This window comes from Tursiops truncatus, chromosome 19 (genome assembly GCF_011762595.2).
Source record: "Tursiops truncatus isolate mTurTru1 chromosome 19, mTurTru1.mat.Y, whole genome shotgun sequence".
Classification (NCBI taxonomy): Eukaryota; Metazoa; Chordata; class Mammalia; order Artiodactyla; family Delphinidae; genus Tursiops; species Tursiops truncatus.
In genome coordinates, this window is record NC_047052.1 from 52554220 (window position 1) to 52577359 (window position 23140).

General features: G+C 49.6%; 1 protein-coding gene across 1 annotated transcript in view; it reads left to right on the top strand.

Moving 5' to 3' along the window:
• The first annotated feature begins 17475 nt into the window (after nucleotides 1-17475).
• LOC117309162 (myeloid cell surface antigen CD33-like) overlaps nucleotides 17476-23140 on the top strand; it is a 30370-nt gene continuing 24705 nt past the window's right edge. Inside the window, exons 1-6 of the mRNA XM_073796659.1 lie at nucleotides 17476-17936; nucleotides 18297-18515; nucleotides 21113-21173; nucleotides 21240-21617; nucleotides 21819-22097; nucleotides 22331-22378. Coding sequence (XP_073652760.1) covers nucleotides 21140-21173; nucleotides 21240-21617; nucleotides 21819-22097; nucleotides 22331-22378 — 739 coding nt within the window. The 5' untranslated portion in view covers nucleotides 17476-17936; nucleotides 18297-18515; nucleotides 21113-21139. The remainder of the gene's footprint in view (nucleotides 17937-18296; nucleotides 18516-21112; nucleotides 21174-21239; nucleotides 21618-21818; nucleotides 22098-22330; nucleotides 22379-23140) is intronic.

Genomic DNA, 23140 nt, shown 5'->3' on the forward strand with positions numbered 1-23140 from the left:
TTGACAGGCACTGTGGAGGCCATGCTTTCCTCATGACAGGGGAGCCATGATGCCTTAGTGTAAGATGAGATGGCCTCCATGAAGTCACCATCAAGGGTCATCATGGGCCAGTTCTTGTCATCACTGGCTCGTTGGTTCTTCTGTTGAATGGTCATTTCCTGAGGTCTCCTTGTGCCAGGCTGGCCCTGTGCTAGGTTCTGGTGACACAAGCGAAGTCACAGTCCTCTTAGCCCTCTGCCTGGTGGGGGTGAGAGAGTCATAGTTAATACAGGTGACAAAGCTTGACGTCGGTGTTAGGAGCTCTGGAAGCTGAGCCTCAATCACTGCTAGCCAGGGCATCACGGGAAAAAATTCAAGCAGAGGTTATTAGACAGTGTGCTTAGCACTTTACATGCACTGTCTTAGTTTGCTCATCTGTAGAATGGGGATGATAATAGCAATACCTGCCTTAAAGGGCTTATGTGAAGTCAAATTGAATTAACAACACCTACAAAGAGTGGTTTGTGCTCTAGAAAGTTTATTCCAGTTGCGAAATTAGAAAGAACTGGTAAAATGAATCTCCAGAGGTGGTGAATTTAAAGCATTTTGGGGCACTTCCCTTGGAGATCCAGAGGCTAAGACTCTGGGCTTCCACTGCAGGAGGCACAGGTTCGATCCCTGGTCGAGGAACTGAGATCCCACATACTGCGCGGCACAGCCAAAAAAAAAAGAAAAGAAAAGCACTTTCACTCAAGATAAAGTGGAAGCAAAATAAATGCCCAACCTCATTTGAAAGTTTTATTAAATATAGCACATTTCCTCTTTTTTAAAAAAAACAGTGAGGGGACTTCCCTGGTGGTGCAGTGTTTAAGACTTTGCACTCCCAATGCAGGGGGCCGGGGTTTGATCCCTGGTCAGGAAACTAGATCCCACATGCGTGCCTCAAATTAGAGTTTGCATGCCACAACTAAGGAGCCTGCCTGCCACATCTAAGACCTGGTGCAACTAACTAACTAAATATATATATATATATATATTTTTTTTTTTTTAAGTGAGAATTGAATTTAGAAGACTAGGTAATTGCCCAGAAAAATAAAACAGAACAACATAAAATCATACTTCCAATAGGACATATAATAGAGAAAACAAATGCCCAGAAAAAAAAAGAAGTCTACCAAGGGGGTAATCAAATGTCGTTGGCTCTGGGAAGCTGGACCTGGTGTTGATGACGTTATAGACCATACCGTGACACCATTTAACCTCATGTGTGGGATGGTGCTTTGCATAGAGTAGATGTTCAATCAACATTCAAGAATGAGGGAAAGTCAGCTGGTCCCTCCAAAACCTAGATCTAAACATTCTATTTAATAAGTACAAATCATACCTAGTAAGGTCTTATGAGAAAACATAGTTTAACATTTTTCCTGAAATATAATAGTTAATGAGGATTATGAATACTTCTCACTATTATTATAATTACTTGCTGAAACTGACGGTCCCTCCCCGATGAGTTCCTATCAGTTCATTTCTCAATCTCTCTACATAAGGTCCGAAACTCTCCTGTAATCCTTCTCTCTCTGGTCCCCATTAGTGTCCTCAACCTTAGGCCCCATGGTCTTTCCTGTAGACTCACTGTCCTTTATTCCCTTAAGCAATTAGGACAGGCAGACATGCAGAAGCATCCCTGAGGATGAACTAGGAAGCAGAGAGAAAAATAAGAGAACCCCAGCCCACTGATAAGAGGGTCTTCTTGTCCCCGAATCCTTTTCTGTTAAGAAGACCTTATCTTTTCACCACTCCAGGTTATATGGCTTCCTTCCTGGCCTGAGTCTTGGATCCCATGCTTGAGGGATCAGACCCCTCCTGGAGCTGGGCGATTTTTGAGCTCAGGACCTGGCTCTATTTCAGCACCACGGGCAGCGCCACCCTGTTGCTTGGAGCTCACCAGCCTGACAAAGACGCCACAGGTTATCTTCACTGAAGGCTTCAAGTTACCATTTAAAAGTCATCCTTTAAATACAGTATGTGGGGGAATTCCCTGGCGGTCCAGTAGTTAGGACTCGGTGCTTTCACTGCCATGGCCCGTGTTCCATCTCTGGTCATGGAACTAAGATCCCGCAAGCTGTGCATTGCAGCAAATAAATAAATACATATGTACCTACCTACGTACTTACAGTACGTGAGAAAATTGGTGGTGAGTAAGCCTCCAATTTCCCTTTTCCCCTATTAGCTATAATTCGTGTGGGCTGCTAGTTCGGTTATGTATTGCTGCACAGCAAACCACCCTAAAACTCAATGGCCCCAACAATCATTTAATGCTATCTCATGGTGCTATGAATTGGCCAGAGACCAGGTGGGCAGTTTCACTTCTAGTTTTGCCTTGAGCTCTTTCAGGCAGTCATGTTGAAACTGTGGCTGGGGCTGGGGCTGAAGGTCTAACCCCTCAGGGTTTCCCTGTGTAGCATCTCTTTCCATCAGAGTCCCCTGGACTGCTTACACAGATACCCAGGGATCCATGAGACAGGAGCAGAAGCTGCCAGGCCTTCTTAATATCTGAGTCATACAAATCTCAGGACGTTTTGTCCTCCACATTTTATTGGGAAAAGCAGTCACGGGCCCAATCCAGATTCGAGAGGAAGACATAATAAATTCCATTATGTAATAAAAGGATGACCATGTTTGCATAAGGCAGGGGTAGGATTGTTTGGAGTGGTCTTTGGAGACTAGTACCTACAGCTACTCCTCCGTCTGTCAGCTGCACCCTCTCTCTGTGGGGGGGATTACCCCTTTCTGTCAGGGGTGTTCAGAAAATGAAATGAGACCATATCTGTAAAAGGGTAGCACAAAACTTTCACCTTCCCTGAGCTTGGACCGGTGTCGACAGCCTATGTTATTGAATGTCCATAGGACATTCCTGAGGGTTGCCAGAAGGTCAAGGAGGAGAAACAGAGGTCTTCCTTTCCCCTGAGCGCTTCCTCGCAGGCAGACCTGGACCCTTTCCAGCACATCTGACATATTGACCCTCCTGAATACAGACCTAGGGTCCCTGTTCTTTGTGATCAGCTCCCCCTCCTCTGCCCCAGAGCTGCAGACATCCCGAGTCAGCACTCGACTCTGAATCAGCACCACGGACAGCGGCATCGCCTTTTCCCAGGGATCCCCGGGATCCCTAGGAGCAAGTCTTGGGCAGAGGCCCGACCCCTGCTGGGGCAGAGGTCCGACCCCTGCTGGGGCAGAGGTGGGGGTGGTCCCGAACAGAGCACAGAACTTGGTTGCTGGTGAAGGATCCCCAGCACAGTGGGAGAGTAAGTGGGATGGAGAACATAGTACCTGAGAGTCCAGGACCATCTGCAGAATTCACATACCCTGTGAGTGCCTGAAAGTCCCTACCATGTCTACCTGGCCTATTCCTCTCTGAGAACTCACCTTCTAGTCCAGAAGAACAACAGCCCCACCCATCACCTGCCTTTGTTTCTCCCATCACAGGCATTTTCCCTATGGCACTGAAATTGTCACGTAACCTGTCCCCCCAATCAGATGCTGCTTTCCTCAAGAACAAGAGCTGAATCTTTACTAGAAACCTAAAGGCACAGTGTGGATGGTGGATAAGTGACTGAAAGTTCTTCCCTCGCCTCACTGTAAGAGTAGACAATTCTTCCTTCTCATATTAACATACACTTCTTATCACCCAGCCAATGAACCCTGGGCAAAGATTGATGAAGTGTGTCCCTGTGCAGTCCATGGTGCATGAGACAGGGCTCCTGTGTGATTTGGACAATCCACTTGCCCACTCTGAACCTCAGTGTCTTCTTCTGCGAATTGAATAACTGGGGCTAAAAGTCCTCCTAGCTCTGATGTCCTGTGGTCATAAGTTCCTCTTTCGCACACTGTTAGATCCTCTGTGGCTTCCCTGTGTCTCTCCTCCAATTATTCTGCTTTTCTTTGCAAATTGAGGACCATGGGAAATAGTTTGGGCATAGCCCCGCGCCTCTGAGCACAGAGATGCTGTAACTACCCCTGCTAGGAGAGAGTGAGTTGGCCAGGACGAGGAGGGGGATGGGGCTGCAGGATGAGATACCAGCTGAAAATGCAGGAGTTGCTGATGGCGTGCGTGTGCCCTGCGTGCTTAGACCCCGCACCTTCCCTTCTCAATTATCCCAGCACCGACGCTACCCCGTGTTATGGGTAATGGTTCCAGGAAGGGGATGATATAGGACGGGCAGATTCATGAAGCTGAATGGAAGAAAACAGATGGCAGTTCTCTCTCTTTATACCAGGTCTTAAGAAAAACAAGTGCAAAGCCATAGTACTGAAGGCAGCATGCTCGGATGTTAAAACTACAGAGAAAAGCAAGGAACCAAATAGCATTAAAGTGAGGCTAGGGGCTTATTGAAGGAGTGAAGTGTGGGAATGGGGAGGAGAAACAAGAGAGAGATCCTGGGGGCCTGGCAGTGTTCTGTTTCTTGGAGGGTGTTCGTTTTGTGTTGAATCGGTAAGTTGTCTTATATCTTTCCCCAATAATATTTCAAAAAAACCCAGCATGGCTCTGAGGAGTCACCGCTTGCCATGCCTTCCAACCACTTCCTCCCAGCCCCCAGCCACACAGTTAAAAATAATCTTCTGTCAGTTCGGTGCATGTCTCTTCTCTCATGAAATCCTTACCATCCCCGAGGGTGGGCGACTGCCAGGCTGGTGTTCCTCGCTCCAGGTCTCCTGCACACCTGTACTTCTGGGGGCAGAACCTGCGCGGGCAAAGCCCCAGAGGCTGACAGACCCCCACCACACTCTGGAGTAACAAAGAGAAGTGTGGTCATAAGACACACCAGCAGTGAAGAAATAATCCTGGCGCCTGGACAGCCACAACACATGGGCTAGTTTCCATCCCTTTCGAAATCCGTACAGAGAACCATGCTCTGTTTCCCAGGCATCCTGAAAGCCCACCTCCCCTCCAAGTCTTCCATGTGTGTTAATACACAGAATCCTCAACTCCACTGCCCGAGATTCCCCTCTACTCAGTCCTCCTGACACTCAACTTCCAACCCTGTTGGGACAGCGACACCCTACACACCTGTGCATCCCCCATCACAGCTCCAGGTGCCAGGACATCTATTGTCTCCCCACTGGACGGTGACTCAAGGGACAGCGTCTAGGCCTGGTGTGTGATGTCAGGAGCAGAGAGGGGATGCCCATCACATGGACACTGGGAGAGGTCCCCTCCACCTCCCATGTCCCTACGTCCCACCCTGGCTGGACCGACCTCCACAAATTACACCCTGCGACTCAAGGGGTCTGGCCAGAAGGGACCAACTTTCACTTTGCAGAAAATGACCCCTGAGGGGAAGGGCATTGACAGCGAGGCAGGAAATGGAGCTCAGGCCCAGCATGGGGTGTGGATTTGGGCAAGTCTCTCACCTTCCCTGGTCCAGTGTCCCCAGGAGTGGACGTGGGGTGGTGCGTGGTTGATCTCTAAGGGCTCTCCTGGTGCCAACAGTCTCTGGCTGTGAAGTTCCTCCTCTGAGGAGGCTCAATGTTCTGACCTCACTCACATTTTCCTGCTGGGGCTCCTCTAAATCTTGCAACATTTAGTTCCTGAAAGACGAACCCTGAGAAACAGACTTTCCCTGGGGGACCCTGGCACTGTCACCCCCAGATGTGCTTCTGCTGCTGCTGGTGGCCCTGTTCTGGTAGACGGAGGGGGCCGAGGGCCAGAGGGAGTCCAGGAAGGATTACATGGTGCAAGTGCAGGGGCTGGTGACGGTGCAGGAGGGCCTGTGTGTCCATGTGCCCTGCTCCTTCTACTATCCCAGGAGATGCTAGACTGACTGTACCCCAGTTCACGGCTACTGGTTCCAAGATACAGACTGGGAGGCTCCAGTGGCCACAAACGATCCAAATCATAAACTACAGGAGGAAACTCGGAGCTGAATCCTCCTCCTTGGGGACCCCCAGACCAACTGCTCCCTGGACATCAGCGATGACAGGAGGAGGGACGATGGAAAATACCTTTTTTAGGATAGAGAGAGGAAGAATGAAATAGAATTACATGTGTAACCTGGTCTCCTTGTATATGGTGGATAATGAAGAGGATCCAGGAGCGGTCACAGGGGAAGGCCTTAGAGGTCCCTGGGTAGGACTGGGATGAGACACTCCTGAGATGGGGGTCGGGGTAAGGCAGGTGGGGGCTCAGAGGGAGTAGCTGGACCCAAGCCTGAGGCTTCTCTCAGGGCCGCACCTCTAACCATCTTCTCTTGTTTTTCTTTTCCTTTTTTTTTTTTTTTTTTTTTGCGGTACGCGGGCCTCTCACTGTTGTGGCCTCTCCCGTTGCGGAGCACAGGCTCCGGACGCACAGGCTCAGTGGCCATGGCTCACGGGCCCAGCCGCTCCGCGGCATGTGGGATCTTCCCAGAACGGGGCACGAACCCATGTCCCCTGCATCGGCAGGCGGATTCTCAACCACTGCGCCACCAGGGAAGCCCCTGCTGTGCTTCTCTTGACTCGTCGTGGCGATTTATATTTGCTATTTAATGTCGCTCTAGGAAAAATTAAATTTTAAGCTATTAGCATTAGTTTACCATTCGTCTTTCTATTGTGCAATGCCAGTTTTGAGTACAAGAACATTTAACTCGTCTATGAAATCCTGGAGTTTGCACGATTCCTAATTTGTCAGTGGTACAGGTGTATGTATTTTGTTCTTAACAGAAGAGTGGAAACACCGCACTGCACTAATTCAAATTTGTGTGTGTGTGGCAAAGTCTACAGAGCATAAAATGGACTCTTTTAACCATTTTTAAGTAGTACACAGTGCCGTGGCTTTGAGTGCATTCACATCGTCGTGCAACCATCACCACCATCACTCTCCAAACCTTTTTCATCTTCTGAAACTGGAAATCTGCACTCATTATACAATAAGGTTTTGTGTTAGTCTTCTCAGCCTGCCGTAACATAGTACCACGGACCGGGTGGTTTAAACAACAGACCTTTATTTCCTCACGGTTCTGGAGGCTAGAAGTCCAAGATCAAGGTGTCTGCAGGGTTGGTGCCTTCTGAGGCACCGTCTCTCCTTCACTTGTGCGTGGCGGTCTTCTTGCTGTCTTCATAGGGTCTTGCCTCTTGGTGTGTCAGTGCCCTCATCTCCTCTTCTTATATGGGCACCAGGCAGATTGGACTAGGACCCACCCTAATGACCTCATTTTTATTTAATTATGTCTCTAAAGGTCCTGACTGGAGGGTTAGGACTTCAACATACGAATTTAGTTGGGGGGAAACAGTAGGTTCATAACATTCCCTGTTACCTCAGTGTTTTTATTTCACTTCCTGATACAGGCACATTCTGCCCACGTGCTCTGCCCTCAGATTCCTGATGGGTAAGGAAGGATGAGAAGGAGAAAGAACTCTGGGGCCCTATCCTTCCATTTCCTCCTAGGTCATCATTTTCAGTATAAGCTGTTGGCTAATGCAGGGAACTAATGTGATAAGAAAGGATGTAATCGAATTCTTCAGTCTTTTGTGTTTCTTACAATGTCATTGCCTTCTTTCTGCGTCCAAAGCAAGTTCTGATTTGGATGAAAAGCATAGCCTTTCTGGGGGGCATTGTCACCACCGCCACCCCCCACTTTCTCAGTCTTAGAACACGCTTACCTTTTTATTTTCTTCTACATTAGTTATGTTTTTAACATCTTTATTGGAGTATAATTGCTTTACAATGGTGTGTTAGTTTCTGCTTTATAACAAAGTGAATCAGTTATACATACACATATGTCCCCGTATCTCTTCCCTCTTGCATCTCCCTCCCTCCCACCCTTCCTATCCCACCCCTCTAGGTGGTCACAAAGCACCGAGCTGATCTCCCTGTGCTATGCGGCTGCTTCCCACTAGCTATCTACCTTATCTTTGCTAGTGTATATATATCCATGCCACCAGATGGCTTCACAGGCGAATTCTATCAAACATTTAGAGAAGAGCTAACACCTATCCTGCTGGAACACACTTACCTTGATTCACGTTGAGTTTCACCAAACTCCCACACGTTGTGATGCTATCAGAATTCTGCCCCTGGGTCATCTTGAATGTTACATACAAAAGCGGCGGGAAAGAACAAGTGTCCATTGTGGGGGTGGGTGGGGAGGGGGGTCTTTATTACTAAAGAGAAGTGGGGGATAATAGGAGGAGACCAGCAACCTCTCTCACAGAGAGCTTCTGACCGGACCTCTTTGGCGACATCCGACATGGAGCTGCCCCATCAGATAGAGTTTTGTGCCAAGTTATTGCAGAGAAATGTCCCTCCCTTTTATTCAGACTGTACGTGATCAGCGATGACTGGTCCAAGATAGATAGAACCGGTTTCATTCAGAGTCCAGTTCCGGTTCATCGCACGAACCTGAGAGTTTAATGCAGTGAGACCCTCGGGAGGTGATTGCAGGCTTGCAACACCTCCCAGCCTCCAGAGACTCACTCTCCTGCCTTCAAGCAGATGCCGGAGCTGGCCCTGGCCCATTCCATCCTGGATTCCCTATCACTTGGAGCAACTTGTCTGACCCCTAGTCAGGAGCGTGAGGTTTCCTACATCATCAGCCCCTGAACATCCGGAATCAGAGAAGTCTGACCGATGTTGCGGAATTGATTCCCTCCGGAAACACATGCTAATACCAGGTATAGCTCCCCTTAGCCAGCCCCAGTGCTCACCTGGGAGCAGGGGGCAGCCAGGGGAGCAGCTTTGTTCTTTCTTATCGGAAGAGCAAAACGTCACAGCCCCGCCCACGGCAAAGTCCTGCCTGGTGCAGCCAGCACGGACGTTAATAAGCTTCCACTCCCACCTATGTATCAGGCCTGGAGAGCACAAGGAATATTAACCTGGAATCTTTGTGGAACTCTAAACAAGGTGGAGACCTAATAACCCCCAGCCCCCATCCTTGTGGACCTGCCTGGGCAAACCCCATCACCCCAAGTGCATCCGACCACCAGGGGGAGCCATGGAGTTGTGAAACGCGGCAATCCCGTTCTTGGTCTACATCCTCATGGGGGTACAGTAAGCATTGGATAGAGAGGGTAAGTGGCAGGGTCCCCTATCAGCTTCCAGAGAAGAAGGGAGTGGAATGGGAAAATAGTAATAAGTTTAAGATTAACAGTAGCGGGGCTTCCCTGGTGGCGCAGTGGTTAAGAATCTGCCTGCCAATGCAGGGGACACGGGTTTGAGCCCTGGTCCCGGAAGATACCCACATGACGCGGAGCAACTCAGCCCGTGCGTCACAACTACTGAGCCTGCGCTCTAGAGCCCGCGAGCTACAACTACTGAGCCCGCATGCCTAAAGCAACAAGAGAAGCCACCGCAATGAGAAGCCCGCGCACCGCAACGAAGAGTAGCCCCTGCCCGCCACAACTAGAGAAAGCCCGCGTGCAGCAACGAAGACACAACGCAGCCAAAAATAAATAAATAAAATTTTTTAAAAACAATAGCACTGTTAATAATAACAGTAATAATAATATTATTATTTCCTATTTATCATACCTATGTAATGAGACTATAAATCTTGAGATAGATTAGCCCCTGAGTGATAGGGTGGGAACTAGGCATCAGGAAGAAGTTGATAGTGAAAAAATATGGATTGAAAAAGTTGAGATGTTCCCTGGAGGTCCAGTGGTTAAGACTCAGTGCTTTCACTGCCGTGGTGGGTTCAATCCCCGGCGGGGGAACTAAGCACAGCGCTGCCAAAAAAAAAAAAAAAAAGATGATCAGGGCAGTGGAAACCTGTGCAGTGATCCCGGTAATTCCCTGGATGAGCAGCAGAGGGCGCGCTACCAACGTTCCCCAGGGAACGTTGAGCTAGATGCGCAGCTGCAAGGGTCAGGACCTCATGAGGCAGTGAGATGTGCCCAGACTCCAGTTTCTAAAGGAAACTTACCTAACCTCTGCAGGCATCAGTGTCTTCATTTGCAAAGTGGGCATCACAGCTCCTACCTGTATGAATCTGAGAGCAAAAACCAGGCTGAATCAAATCAACAACAACACCAAAAAAGCGAGGAGAGAGAGAGGCCCTTCCATCATATGCACCCTGAAATCCAGCCACATCTAAAGCCAGGTCAAACTATGTCCTGAATAAAAAAAAATAAAAGGGACTCAGGAGGCAGAGACATATAAGACAGGAGCCCCAGACCTGGTGGACGACTCAATACTTAACTCCAGTCCACATTTTATCCCTCACTATATATATTTTTGTGGGGTGGGGGGCAGGTTGGGGATTTGGAGTATACTGTTAAAAACAGAAACAGACCCACAAACACAGAAAACACACTTATGTTCACCAAAGGGAAAAGGGTGGGGGTGGAGGAGAGAGGGATTAACTGGGAGTCTGAGATTAACATATACACACTACTATATATAAAATAGATAACCAACAAGGACCTACAGAATAGCACAGGGAACTCTACTCAGTATTTTGTAATAATCTATAAAGGAAAAGAATATATAAATCTGAATCTCTCTGTTGTACACCTGAAACTAGCACAACATGGTAAGTCACCTATACTTCAATTTAAAAAACAGAAAAACAAAAAAAACCCCAGGTGCTCTAGAGCAGCAGTTCCTAACCTTTTTGGCACCAGGGACCGGTTTCGTGGAAGGTAATTTTTCCATGGACAGGCGCAGGGAGGGGGGATGGTTCAGGCGGTAATGCGAGAAATGGGGAGCAGTGGGAAGCAGCAGATGAAGCTTGGCTCACTCGCTCGCCCTCCACTCACCTCCTGCTGTGCGGCCCAGCTCCTAACAGGCCGAGGACCGTACGGTCCACAGCCCGGGGGTTGGGCACCCCTGCTCTACAGACAGGAAGATGAGATTCAAATCTTATCTCCAAGCAAGAGCTGGATCTGCTCTCTAGAAAGCGGGGTCATGAAATATCACCATGTGGTAACAGTCTATTATAAGTTGACAACATTTTAACTTTAATCCCATAACCAAACGCTACAATTTCACCCCCAACACTTCACGTTCTTCGTGTGGCAACTTATATCTTCTGATCTTATGTATCCATTAACAAATAGTGGATACTACAGTTATCCTTAATAATTGTGTCTTTTACTTTCAGACTCAAATTCAAAGTGATTTACACACCACCATTGCCCTGTTACGGTATTCTGTATTTCTCTCTTTATCTGCCTTTACCGGTGAGTTTTATGCTCCCGTATGCTTTCATGTCGTTCTTTACCATCCTTTCGTTTCAACTTGAAGAACTCTCTCAAGCATTTCTTGTAAGGCATTATGCTAAGTGGAATAAGTCAGTCACAGAAAGACAAATGCTTCCTGATTCCACTTCTAGGAAGTATCGAAAATAGGCAAATTCAGAGAAGCAGAGAATGGAGTGGTGGTTGTCAGGGGTTTGAGGGAGAGGAAATGGGGATATAAAGTTTCAGTTATGCAAGATGAATGAGTTCTAGAGATCTGCTGTACAACGTAGCACCTGTAGTTACCGGTACTGTGCACAGGTAAACTCTGGGAGGTGATGAGTATTTCTCTTATTTTGGTTGTGGTCATTGTTTCACAGGTAAATGCATATGTCTGAACTCATCAAATTGTATACATTAAATGTGTCCCATGTTTATAAATTATATCATATATAAATGATATCATATATAATTATATGATATATAAATTCATATATAAATTATATCTCAATACGCAGTTTAAAACAAAAAAAGAAAGAAAATGTGTTGACATCTCTGAACCTCATCACTGGTAAGTGGATCATTACTACTGACCTCGGCAGGTTTTCCTAAGGCTCAGAGGATCTGCTGTAGGTAAATAATTTAGAACAGTAATTAATTGACACTAGATGCTCACCCTAACATGCTTCAACCATAACTGGACTACATCTGGCTAATCATACAAGTCTCAGATAACCTGTCACCTGATTCCAATAGCTGTTGGGTTTAATTAAGACTAGAAATTGAGGAATTGTTACTGCCATCTGATGGCCACAACCTGATTTCTGCCTCTGAAAATTCCCAAAGGAGGGTGGTCTCAAACAGGCAAGAATGCCCTCCCTCATCCTCGTTTGGTGAACTGCAGTTTCACGGTAGATTCTGTTCTGGCTTCTCTGCACTAGATGGGAGGTTGGTAAAAAGTAGCATTCCAGGAACCTCTGCAGAGAGAGAGGAGGGCTTTTCGCGGCCGCTACACAGGAAATTTTGTAACAGAACCTTACTGCACACTGATACAAACCTAGGTCCTGCCTTCATACCAGACACAATTTGCTCTTCCCACCACAGAATAAACAGTAGTCTGCGTGAATCAGGCATCTCCGGGCACACGCGTACAAGGTGCTCAGAGCATGTGAAAAGCAAGAGAAACAGTCGCACGTGTTAACCTTGAGTAAAGGAGGTGCTGCCCAGAGCAAGAGCCTCCGTTAAAAAAAAAGATTGATGTGGGATGCAAGTTCCAGAGCAGCTTTGCACTTTGAATTAGGCGGAGAGGAACAGCCTTCACCCATGTACTCAAGCATTCTTTCGTAGAAACCTGTAGTGAGCTGCTGTTTGGACCACCTCTTCACGTGGGAAATTACAGAAGCAGAAGTTCAGGTTGTGGCCACCGGATGATAGTAATGACCCGCCCACCCCCACCTTTTAAAACAAACAGATGTTGGGATCAGGTGTGTGGTGATTCGGGGAAAACCTAGAAGAGCGAGGGCTCTGCTCTTCCCCTGTTCCAGCTCCTATCACTGAAATGCTGGAATTGCCTATGACCCATCCCACTAAACAGTGAGCGGTGAGGCCAGGTCTTAGTCCCAGCCCCTGGTGCACTGAATGTGTTCACTCTGTATTGCTAATTACACGAAGGAGTGAAAATCTTCCTCCCTCAGCTCACTTGGGGTTCTTCCACACTCTTCTGCCTTTAAAGCCAACTCGGGCCACTCCAGAACTAATCCCCAGCAGGAATAATATGCCAGCATGATGAAAAGTAGTGACTCTCTGATGCCTGCCCGGGAGTGCCTGGGTCCCTGGTATGCAAAGCAGGTTCCAAAGGACAGGACGTGGAGAGGCAGCCAGGAGACGGGGGAGCAGATCTTGCCTTTCCAAGTATCTTGGGTTGTCCGTTGCCCTCTCTGGACTGCAGTGTCTCTCTGAAAAATGAGTAAGTGAGGACCATCTCCCAAGACAGCCTAGGTCTGATGAGAGCAGGTCTAAGACTCCTCTTCTGCAAACACACACAATCTCTCTCTCTCTCTCTCTCTCTCTCTCTCTCTCTCTCTCTCTCTCTCTCTCTCTCTCTCTCTCTCTCTCGCCCTGCCCCTCCCTCTCTCCCCCTCCCCCCCCACACACTTGTTTTCAGGATTTCCTCTTGGTCTTAGCGCTCTTGGTTCCTTGAAAGAGGGAACATAGACGCCAGAAAAGGGCTTGGCCCTTCCCATTCCAGAGCTGGAGCTGCCCCTACCATCTGGGAATGAGTAAGTAGGATGGGGGCGGGGGGCTGAGGTCAAGCCTTTCACCCCCAGGGCCTCAGGCTGAGCATCTGGATTTCCAGCTGGAAGTGAATAAGTCCTTGATGATACAGGAGGGCTTGTGCATCCCTGTGTCCTGCACCATCTCCTACCCTCGGGATGGCTGGAATGAATCCACACCTGCCTGTGGCTACTGGTTCCAGAAGAGGGACAAGCCTGGTAAGGATGTACCTGTGGCCACAACCCACCTGGACTAAATACTGCAGGTTGGGATTCAGGGGGTGATTCCAACTCCTTGGGGGACCCTGGGAAACATAGCTGTGCTTTCAGCATCATGGAAACCAGGATGATGGCGAATGGGACATACTTCTTTCCAGTGGAGAGAGGAGAGGCAGAACATAATTACTAATGTGGCTTGCTTTCTTTGCATGTGACAGGTATGGAATTTCCTATGAAGAGGACAAGACGGAATGTGGGGACCCCATGGAACCTGAATGCTACAGACTGGATGTTGTCCCCTGCAGATTCATATGTTGAAGCCTTAACTCCCCAGCATTGACTTATTCAGAGAGTGCTTTTCCAAGATCATTGAGATTCAATAAATGCATAAGGGTGGAGTCCTAAGATTGATGGCCTTATAAGAAGAGGAAGAGAAAGAGCAATCTCTCTCTCCCCGCCACACTCCCTGCCACATGCATGCTATGAGGAAAGACCTTGTGAAGACACAGCAGGAAGGCAGTTATCTGTAAGCTAAGAAGGGAGTTCTCACTAGGAACCAAATTTGTTGACACTGCGATCTCGGACTTGCCAGCTTCCAGAACCGTGAGAAATAAATGTGTTTGTTCAAGTCACCTGGTTGGCATTTTGTGACAGAAGCTGAGCTGACTAAGACAAGTTCCCAATCAGCGGTGGGATTATTCAAACGAGCCCATCAGATCCTCTCGCGGGAACCGGGGGTCAATTGTGAGCGCAGGTGTGGCCTCCAGCAGGAGTGGCAGGATGACAGAGTGTCAGCCCAGGACGAAGGGAGGTGAGAAATAAAGCAAGACCTGAAGGCCAGCTGAGGGCACTGTGAAATGCCAGGTGTCCCATGAGCAGCGAGGATGAGGGAAGAGGTGAGAAGAGCCCCCCTCCCCTGATCTACCCTCTTGGCGATCTGGCCTCTTCATTGACCCTGGGCCCACAGCAGGGTCCAAGAGCTGAGAACCTTCCTTCTTGTCCCCTCAGAGTCCAGGCCATGTCCAGTTGATCACTTGTGTCCAAAGCAACGTGCTGACAAAGCCTGTAACCCTGCTGCCCCAGCCCGTGTTTCCATCTTCAGGGTCTCCACCAGATGCTTGTAGATTTGTCTGTGTCTCCCCGGGGGTGGGGGGGAGCATCAGGACATGAATAGAGTTGGCTGTGTCTCCTCTTTGCCTCCAGACTCATCACAGACCAGATGCTCACTCTGTGTTTGTTGAGTGAATGAATGAAGGAGTGAATGAATGAATGGGTGAACTGCTTCCAACAGTTACCTAAGACCCTTACTCATCTGTTATGCCCCAGACACCCACACAGAACCACCAACACTCTGTTACCAAACCAAGCTTGGGTCTGCATAGCAAAGCCAATCTACTGATACCAAGATGTGGTGAAGGAGAGTACAGCATTTATTGCAGGGCACCAAGCAGGGAGAATGAGTAGTTCGTACTCAAACGACCTGAACTCCCCTCCCCAGTGGCTTTCAGAGAAGGTTAGTTTTTTTTTTTAATTTATTTTTGGCTGCATTGGGTCTTCATTGCTGCACGTGGGCTTTCTCTAGCTGTTACGAGTGGGGTTACTCTTTGTTGCGGTGCACAGACTTCTCACTGTGGTGGCTTCTCTTGTTGTGGAGCATGGGCTCTAGGCGCCCGGGCTACAGTAGCTGTGGTGCGTGGGCTCTAGAGCGCAGGCTCAGTAGTTGTAGCACACGGGCTTTGTTGCTCTGCGACATGTGGGATCTTCCCAGAGCAGGGCTCAAACCTGTGTCCCCTGCATTGGCAGGCAGATTCTTAGCCACTGCACCATCAGCAAAGTCCCTAAATGCATTATTTTTTATTGTGGAAAAATCAGATAAAATAATATTCACCATTTTAGCCAGTTTAAAACATACAATAGTTGGCTTTGAGAACATTCACGATGTTCTACAAACATCACCACTACCTAATTCCATCCATCTGATGTTTTCATCACCCCAAAGAGAAGCCTGGTACCCATGAAGTAGTCACTCCCCACACTCCCCTCCCCAGCCCCTGGCAACCACTGATCTGCTCTCCATGTCTCTGGATCTGCCTATAGTGGATACTTCATACACGTGGAATGTTACAAAACAGTGGCCTTTTCTGTCCGGCTTCTCTCACTAAACGTTCTCAAGCATCATCCGTAGAGCGTGTATCAGTATCAGTTCCTTTTTGTCTGAATATCATTCCATTGCGCAGATGCGCCAGCTTGTCTCCATCCAGTTAGCAGTGGATGGACGTTTGGGTTGTTTCCACTTTTTGACTCTTACAATGCTGCTATGAACGTTGCTATACTTTTCCTTTTTATTTTTATTTTATTTTTTTTCGATCATTGATTTCAGTTTTCTCGGGCATGTACCTAGAACTGAAATTTCTGGGTCAAATGTTAGTTTCTAATTTTAAATTTCGGAGGAAATGCCAGATGTTTTCCACACTGGCAGCACCATTTTACATTCCCACCAGCAATGTATGAGGGTTCCAATTTCTCCAGATCCTTGTCGACATTATCTTCCTTAAAAAAAATTCGAGCCCGCTGGTGGGTGTGAAGAAATATCTCATCATGTTTTGATTTACATTTATGGAGCGAGTAATGACGTCGTTCATTTTATTCATGAACGTATTGGTCATTTGGAGAATTTTTTTATTCCTTTGGCCGTTTGGAAAAATTGCACTGTTTGCCTTTTTGTTCTTGAATTGTTTTTTGTTTGTTTGTTTGTTTTTCCTTTTTTTTTTTTTTTTTGCGGTACGCGAGCCTCTCAGTGTTGCGGCCTCTCCCGTTGCGGAGCACAGGCTCCGGACGCGCAGGCTCAGCGGCCATGGCTCACGGGCCCAGCCGCTCCGCGGCATGTGGGATCTTCCCGGACCAGGGCATGAACCCGCGTCCCCTGCATCGGCAGGCGGACTCTCAACCACGGCGCCACCAGCGAAGCCCTTGTATTGTTTTTGATATAGCTTTTATATAGGCTGGATATCACACACATATCGAATCTATGATTTGCAAATATTTTCTCCCATTAAATGGGTGGGTTTTTCACTTTCTCAGTCGATTGATGAGCCGAATTTTTCGTTTTCATGAAGTCCAACTTATGCATTTTTGTTTTCTGTTCAGCTGCTGAAAGGCAAGGGCATGGGGTGGGCTGATACCCCGGGCACACGGGATTCGGCATCTGGTGCATGAGGAAAGCCTGGAAGACCAACGTCCAGAGTCCTCCTGGGAGCAGAAGGACACAGGATTGAGCAGATGATTCCATCCTTGTCCCGCTTTCCTGCAGGGCAGTCGGGGCGCGTCACAGCGCAGGTGATTCTGACGGCCATCTGGGAAGCGGCTGTCAAGATCCCGCTACTCTTCTTGGTCCTCATCGCCCTCCTGTGAGCACCCCCAGGGAGAGGGGAGAGGGGAGGGGTGGGGAGGGCAGGGCGCAGGTGGCTGCACCCTGGAACCAGCGCTGGAGGGGGCGAGGGCGTGGCCGGCAGGAGGCTGACGGGAAGGGGGAGTGGGGGGGCGGGGCTTGGGGGCGGTGAGGAGTCCCCTGGGGCAGGGGCTCCTCCCCGCCCAGTGTCAGGGTTGAGGGTAGCCGCTGTGCTCTAGAGGGTCTGTGGGGCCAGACCTGCCCTCTCCCACCTCAGTCATGCCCCCGCCCCTGAACAAGGAACAGGGTGAGTCTGCGGCCCGCGGCACCCGATCTGACCAGAGCCTGGTCTCTTCTCTGGCTCAGAGTGACGTCCCGCAGGAGGAAGGCAGCCAGGCCTGCAGGGGGCGCGTCTATTCCAAACGCCATTCCAGGTTACCCCTCTGGGTGAGTGATGTCGGCATCCTACCACCCAACATCCCACTGCACACCTGCCCCAGAATGGCCCCCAGAATTGCTCCGCTCAGCGTACCCAAAGTGGAGCTGCCATCTTCCTCCCCAAACCCACTTCTCTGCTGGGTTCCCTGTCACACTGATGACAAGGTGGCCCCCATCTCTAAGGCCAGAAGGAAGGACGGGGTTTGCCCCCTTTCATCCCCGCTCCTCTTCTCCAGGATCCAATAATCACTAAGTGCTGTCCATCCTTCCTCCTAAGCACAGCTCGTCCTGATGCCCGTCTCCTTCCCATCTTGACCCCAGTCGTTCCAGCAGCCTCCTCTCTTCCCTGGGTCTCTGAACCCACCCACCTCCTGCCTCCATCTCCCTGGGAAACACAGACCTCCGCACTGTACGCAGAGACCGTTACCATCCACTTGCTGCACAGCAGGGACAGCTGTGTTTCCTCTCCACGGCCAGAGACCAAGGTGCACACACCACTGGCTGGAGTTTCCACCCTGGCGGGCTCTGCCCTGCTGGACTCTCCACCCAGATCCCTCCTCTCCCTGCATCTCCCCACGTCTCCACACCCAGCCTGGCCTGACCTCTGTGACTCTAAGACTTTGTATGTGCAGTCCCTCCCCTGAAACATCCTTCCCTCCCCATTCCTGCCTCTCCAAGTCCTGAGCATATCCTCAGGCTCAGGCTTAAATGTCACCGCGTGTGAGTGTGTGTGTGTGTGTGTGTGTGTTTCATTGTCTGGTTTTGGGTGGAAGAGTGGCATACACTTAATTACAGACTATTCGGCAAGAACTATTGAACATGTACTCTGTGCCCCCTTGTTGGAGGTTCCCAGGGGGCATCAGTGAGCACAGCATCAAACATCTCTGTCATCGGGCTTCCCTGGTGGCACAGTGGTTGCGAGTCCGCCTGCCGATGCAGGGGACACGGGTTCATGCCCCGGTCTGGGAAGATCCCACATGCCGCGGAGCGGATGGGCCCATGAGCCATGACCGCTGAGCCTGCGCGTCCGGAGCTTGTGCTCCGCAACAGGAGAGGCCACAACGGTGAGAGGTCCGCGTACCGCAAAAAAAAAAAATTCTCTGTCATCAAGCATAGACAATAAGCTTGTGGTTACCTGGGGGTCGGGGGGGGGATGGATTCGGAGTTTGGGGTTAGCAGATGTGAACTATTATTTATAGAATGGATAAACAAGGTCCTACTGTACAGCACAGGGAACTATAGTCAATATCCTGTGATAAACCATATGGAAAAGAATATGGAAAAGCACATGTATTATATGTATATGAATAACTAAGCCACTTTGCTGGACAGCAGACATTAAACACAACTTTGTAAATAACTACGTTTCAATAAAGAAATTTTTTATATCTCTGTCATCAAGAAGCTGTCCTTCTGGATATAAGAAGGATAGAAACATTTTTAAAAAAAGAGGAAAAATATTGAGTGTGTTTGATGGTAACATGTGTCTGGAGAAGCATCGGGCAGGGAGCGAACACGTGACATTCGGGGGCTGTTTTCTGTTGCTGAGAGTGTGCCCGAGGTGATGTTTGAGCGAAGACTTGAAAGTGGAAGAAAGCAGGTTCTGTGTTCCCGTAAGAGACAATTATCCCAAGGGCTTCCAGGCCAATGCAAGTATCCGGAAGCCTTTGAGGAGAGCAGACACAGGATTGAACTTTCATTTGAAAAGGATCCTCACGGAAATGCAAATCCAAACTACAATGAGGTATCACCTTACACCGGTCAGAATGGCAATCATCGAAAAGTCTACAAATAATAAATGCTGGAGAGGGTGTGAAGAAAAGGGAACCCCTCTGCACTGTGGATGGAAATGTAAACTGGTGCAGCCACTAAGGAGAACAGTATGGAAGTTCCTTAAAAAACTAAAAATAGGGGCTTCCCTGGTGGCGCAGTGGTTGAGAGTCCGCCTGCTGATGCAGGCGACACGGGTTCGTGCCCCGCTCCGGGAAGATCCGACACGCCGCGGAGCGCCGTGCCCGTGAGCCATGGCCGCTGGGCCTGCGCGACCGGAGCCTGTACTCTGCAATAGGAGAGGCCACAACAGTGACGCATACTGCAAGAAAAAAACAGAAAAACAACTAAAAATAGAGTTAGCATATGATCCAGCAATCACACTCCTCGGCATATATCCGAAGAAAACTCTAATTCAAAAAGGTATGTGCAACCCAGTGTTCATAGCAGCTCTATTCACAACAGCGAAGACATGGAAGCAATCTAAGTGTCCATCCACAGAGAAATGGATAAGGATGTGAGATATATATATGAATATATATAGTGGAATATCACCTAGCCATGAAAAGAATGAAATAATGCCATTTGCAGCAACATGGATGGACCTAGAGATGATCACACTGAGTGAAGTAAGTCAGACAGAGACAAACATTATATAATATCACTTTCATGTGGAATCTAAAAAATAATACAAATAAATTCATTTACAAAACAGAAACAGACTCACAGACATAGAAAACAAACTTATGGTTACCAAAGGGGAAAGGGGATGGGCAGGGATAAATGAGGAGTTTGGGACTAACACATACACACTGCTATAAATAAAATCGACACTCAACAAGGACAAAGCATAGCACAGGGAACGCTACTCAATATTCTGCAATAACCTATATTGGAAAAAATCTGAAAAAGAATAGATATATGTATATGTATAACTGAATCACCTTGCTGCACAACTGAAACTAACACAACATCGTAAATCAACTGTACTCCAATACAAAATAAAAATGAAACTAAATTGAAAACTAAATAATTTGGAGGCTCGTTAAAAAAAGGAAATTTCCTTTGCACTGACATAGACCATGTGCTTGCCCGTTTGTTTTACATGAAGATGCTACATGGTTTTTATTCTGAAGATGCCATTGAAAGTTTGCGAATCAGCATAGTAGAAGTTAAACAAACATCCCATATCATATTTTTAGAAAATACCCAGTATGCTGCCGGACACTCGGCAATCTCACCACTGATGCAGCTCTAAAGCCCGACAGTGCTGCCTGTTTGGGGAGGAAGTGATGGGCCCGGGTGGGAGCATCTCCTGGGCAGGGACCAGGCCAGCCGTAGCCCTTCTGGTCTCCAGGTCACCAGCCCAAGGTGCTCAGTGTTGGGGGAAGGAGTGAAGGCATGATTGGCGGCTGCCTTCACGTCACCCAGGAGCCCCTTCTTGTCTTCTGCCACAGACGCTCACACAGACCCTAAAGAACCTGACATCTTGCAGGACCGACCACCCGAGGGTCTAGGTGAGGCTGGGACCCTCCATGTCGAGACAGGAGCTGAGCGGCTCCCTGGTGTAGACAGCGGTGCTCAGACGGGAGGACCTTAGGAGGCTCACCGTGTCCTACGCCTCCGTGTCCTCAGAGGCTCTGGTGCTGGAAGGACCCACGTGAGATGGGGGGCAGAGCAGGGCTCTCCTCCTTGCCTGCTCCTCTCAGGGCAGGTCTCCGGGGTCTCTGGACCGAGGGGTGTCCGTCCGCTCTGTGCGGGGAGCGGCCAAGCTCCGGCTCTGCAGTTCCTCTTCTGTAAACACCTGGGTCTCGTGTTCCTTCCCGACTTCCCATGGGTCTCCCCGCAGCCTTACTTCCCTCTCTCCTTCCCCTTCTCTTTTCACACACAGGACGCCCAGAAGCCCTCCGTCTCAGAGATGCTGCCGCTGCTGCTGTCCCTGCTGTGGGCAGGTGGGTGGGCTGTGGGGAGAGGGGTGGGCAGGGCAGGGGCTGTGGCTGACCCTCGTTTCCCCGCAGGGTCCCTGGCTTGGGACAGCAGATACCAGCTGGAAGTGCAGGAGTCCGTGACGGTGCAGGAGGGCCTGTGTGTCCGCGTGCCCTGCTCCTTCTCCTTTTCATGGGGCAACAAGGACAACTCTGCCCCAGTTTTCGGCTACTGGTTCCCGGAAGGGGCCGATGTGAAGCTGGATGCCCCTGTGGCCACAAACAACCGACATCGTAAAGTTCAGAAAGAGACCCAAGGCCGATTCCACCTCCTAGGGGACCATGGAAACAATTGCTCCCTGGACATCAGAGACGCCAGGAGGAGGGATCAAGGTTCATACTTTTTTCGTGTGGAAAGAGGAACGACATTATGGAGTTATAAGTCTAACAAGCTCTCCTTGCATGTGACGGGTAAGGAGTGGGGTCCGGGAGAGGCCTCAGGGGAAGGACCTGGAGCCCCAGGGCAGGACTCGGATAGGACCACCCCCTGGGAGGGGTCGGGGTGAGAGCAAGTGGGGGTTCAGAAAGACGGGCTGGACCAAAGCCTGAAGCTTATCTCAGGGCTGCACCTCTAACCCTCCTCCTGACCCCGTCTCCCCCTCTCTTCATCAGCCCTGAACCACACACCCCACATCCTCATTCCTGCGACGCTGGAGGCTGGCCGCCCCGGGAACCTGACCTGCTCTGTGCCCTGGGCCTGTGAGCAGGGCGCGCCCCCCATCTTCTCCTGGACGTCAGCCGCCCTCACCTCCCTGGGCCCCAGGACCCACCTGTCCTCAGTGCTCACCATCACCCCACAGCCCCAGGACAATGGAACCAATGTCACCTGTCAGGTGAAGTACCCCGCAAGCGGTGTGATCGTGGAGAGGACCATCCAGCTCAGCGTCACCTGTGAGCGCTGCGCCGTGTTGCCCGGGGCGTGAGGGGATGGGGGCAGGTGGGCCAGGCCGGGGGTGCTTGGTGTTGCTGCCTGGAGACCCGGCTGAGTAGGAGGGCCTGGAAGGACAGAAGTCCTGTCCCTCCTGCATTTCTGTGGCTTCTGGGTGTGTGTGTGGGGGGGATGCCTACCCTTATCTCACCCCAGTCCTCTCACTGAGGAAGGAAACACTGTCTTCCACTGCTAGGTGCTCCACAGAGCCCAGCAAGAGGTGTGTGCTCAGGGGATGGCACAGGTAAGAAGGAGCCCCCCATCCATGGGGCATTGACTGGAGTGGGGTCTTTTCCAGGTTGGCTCAGAGCTGCACTTTCAGAGCTCAAATGGTGCAGGTCGGGTGTGGTCCTGCAATTAGACACAAAAGGCCCCCATTAGATCTCTTCCTGCCGTATCCTCCGACTCTGGTCTTGCCAAAGTGAACCACACCTCCCTCCCTGCCCATTCCAAATATGGTCTTTATCTTTCTCCGGTCACCGAAGGCCTGGCGGGGTGTGGCGCATTTTTTAAGTAGACTTTATTTTCAGGAACTTATTTGGGTTTGTACCAGATTCATCAGAAGTTAAAGAGACTTCCCTCATCCCCGCTGCACTTTCCCACACACGCACCAGAGGGTGCCTGTTACAATCGATGAATCTCCACTGACGCGTCATTTTCAACCAAAGTGCATGATTGACGTTAGGGTTCCCTTTTGCTGTTGTACATTTCATGGGTTTGGACAAATGTAAAATGACATGTATCTGCCATTATAGTATCATACAGAAGAGTTTCGTTGTCCCAACATCTCTTTGGGCCATTTTTGTGACTGTCAGCCCCTCAGCCCTCACCCTGAACCCTCTCTGGAGCCCAGCGCTCCCCTCACTGCTGTATTCCCACTGGTCATAACACCTGGTCCCCCATCTGGACAGAGCCCCATTAGGGCTGTCTCAGCAGTGCCCACCACACTGTTGACAGGTGACGCCCGGACGCACATCCCTTGCCCTGGGTGTTGGGGTGCCACCAG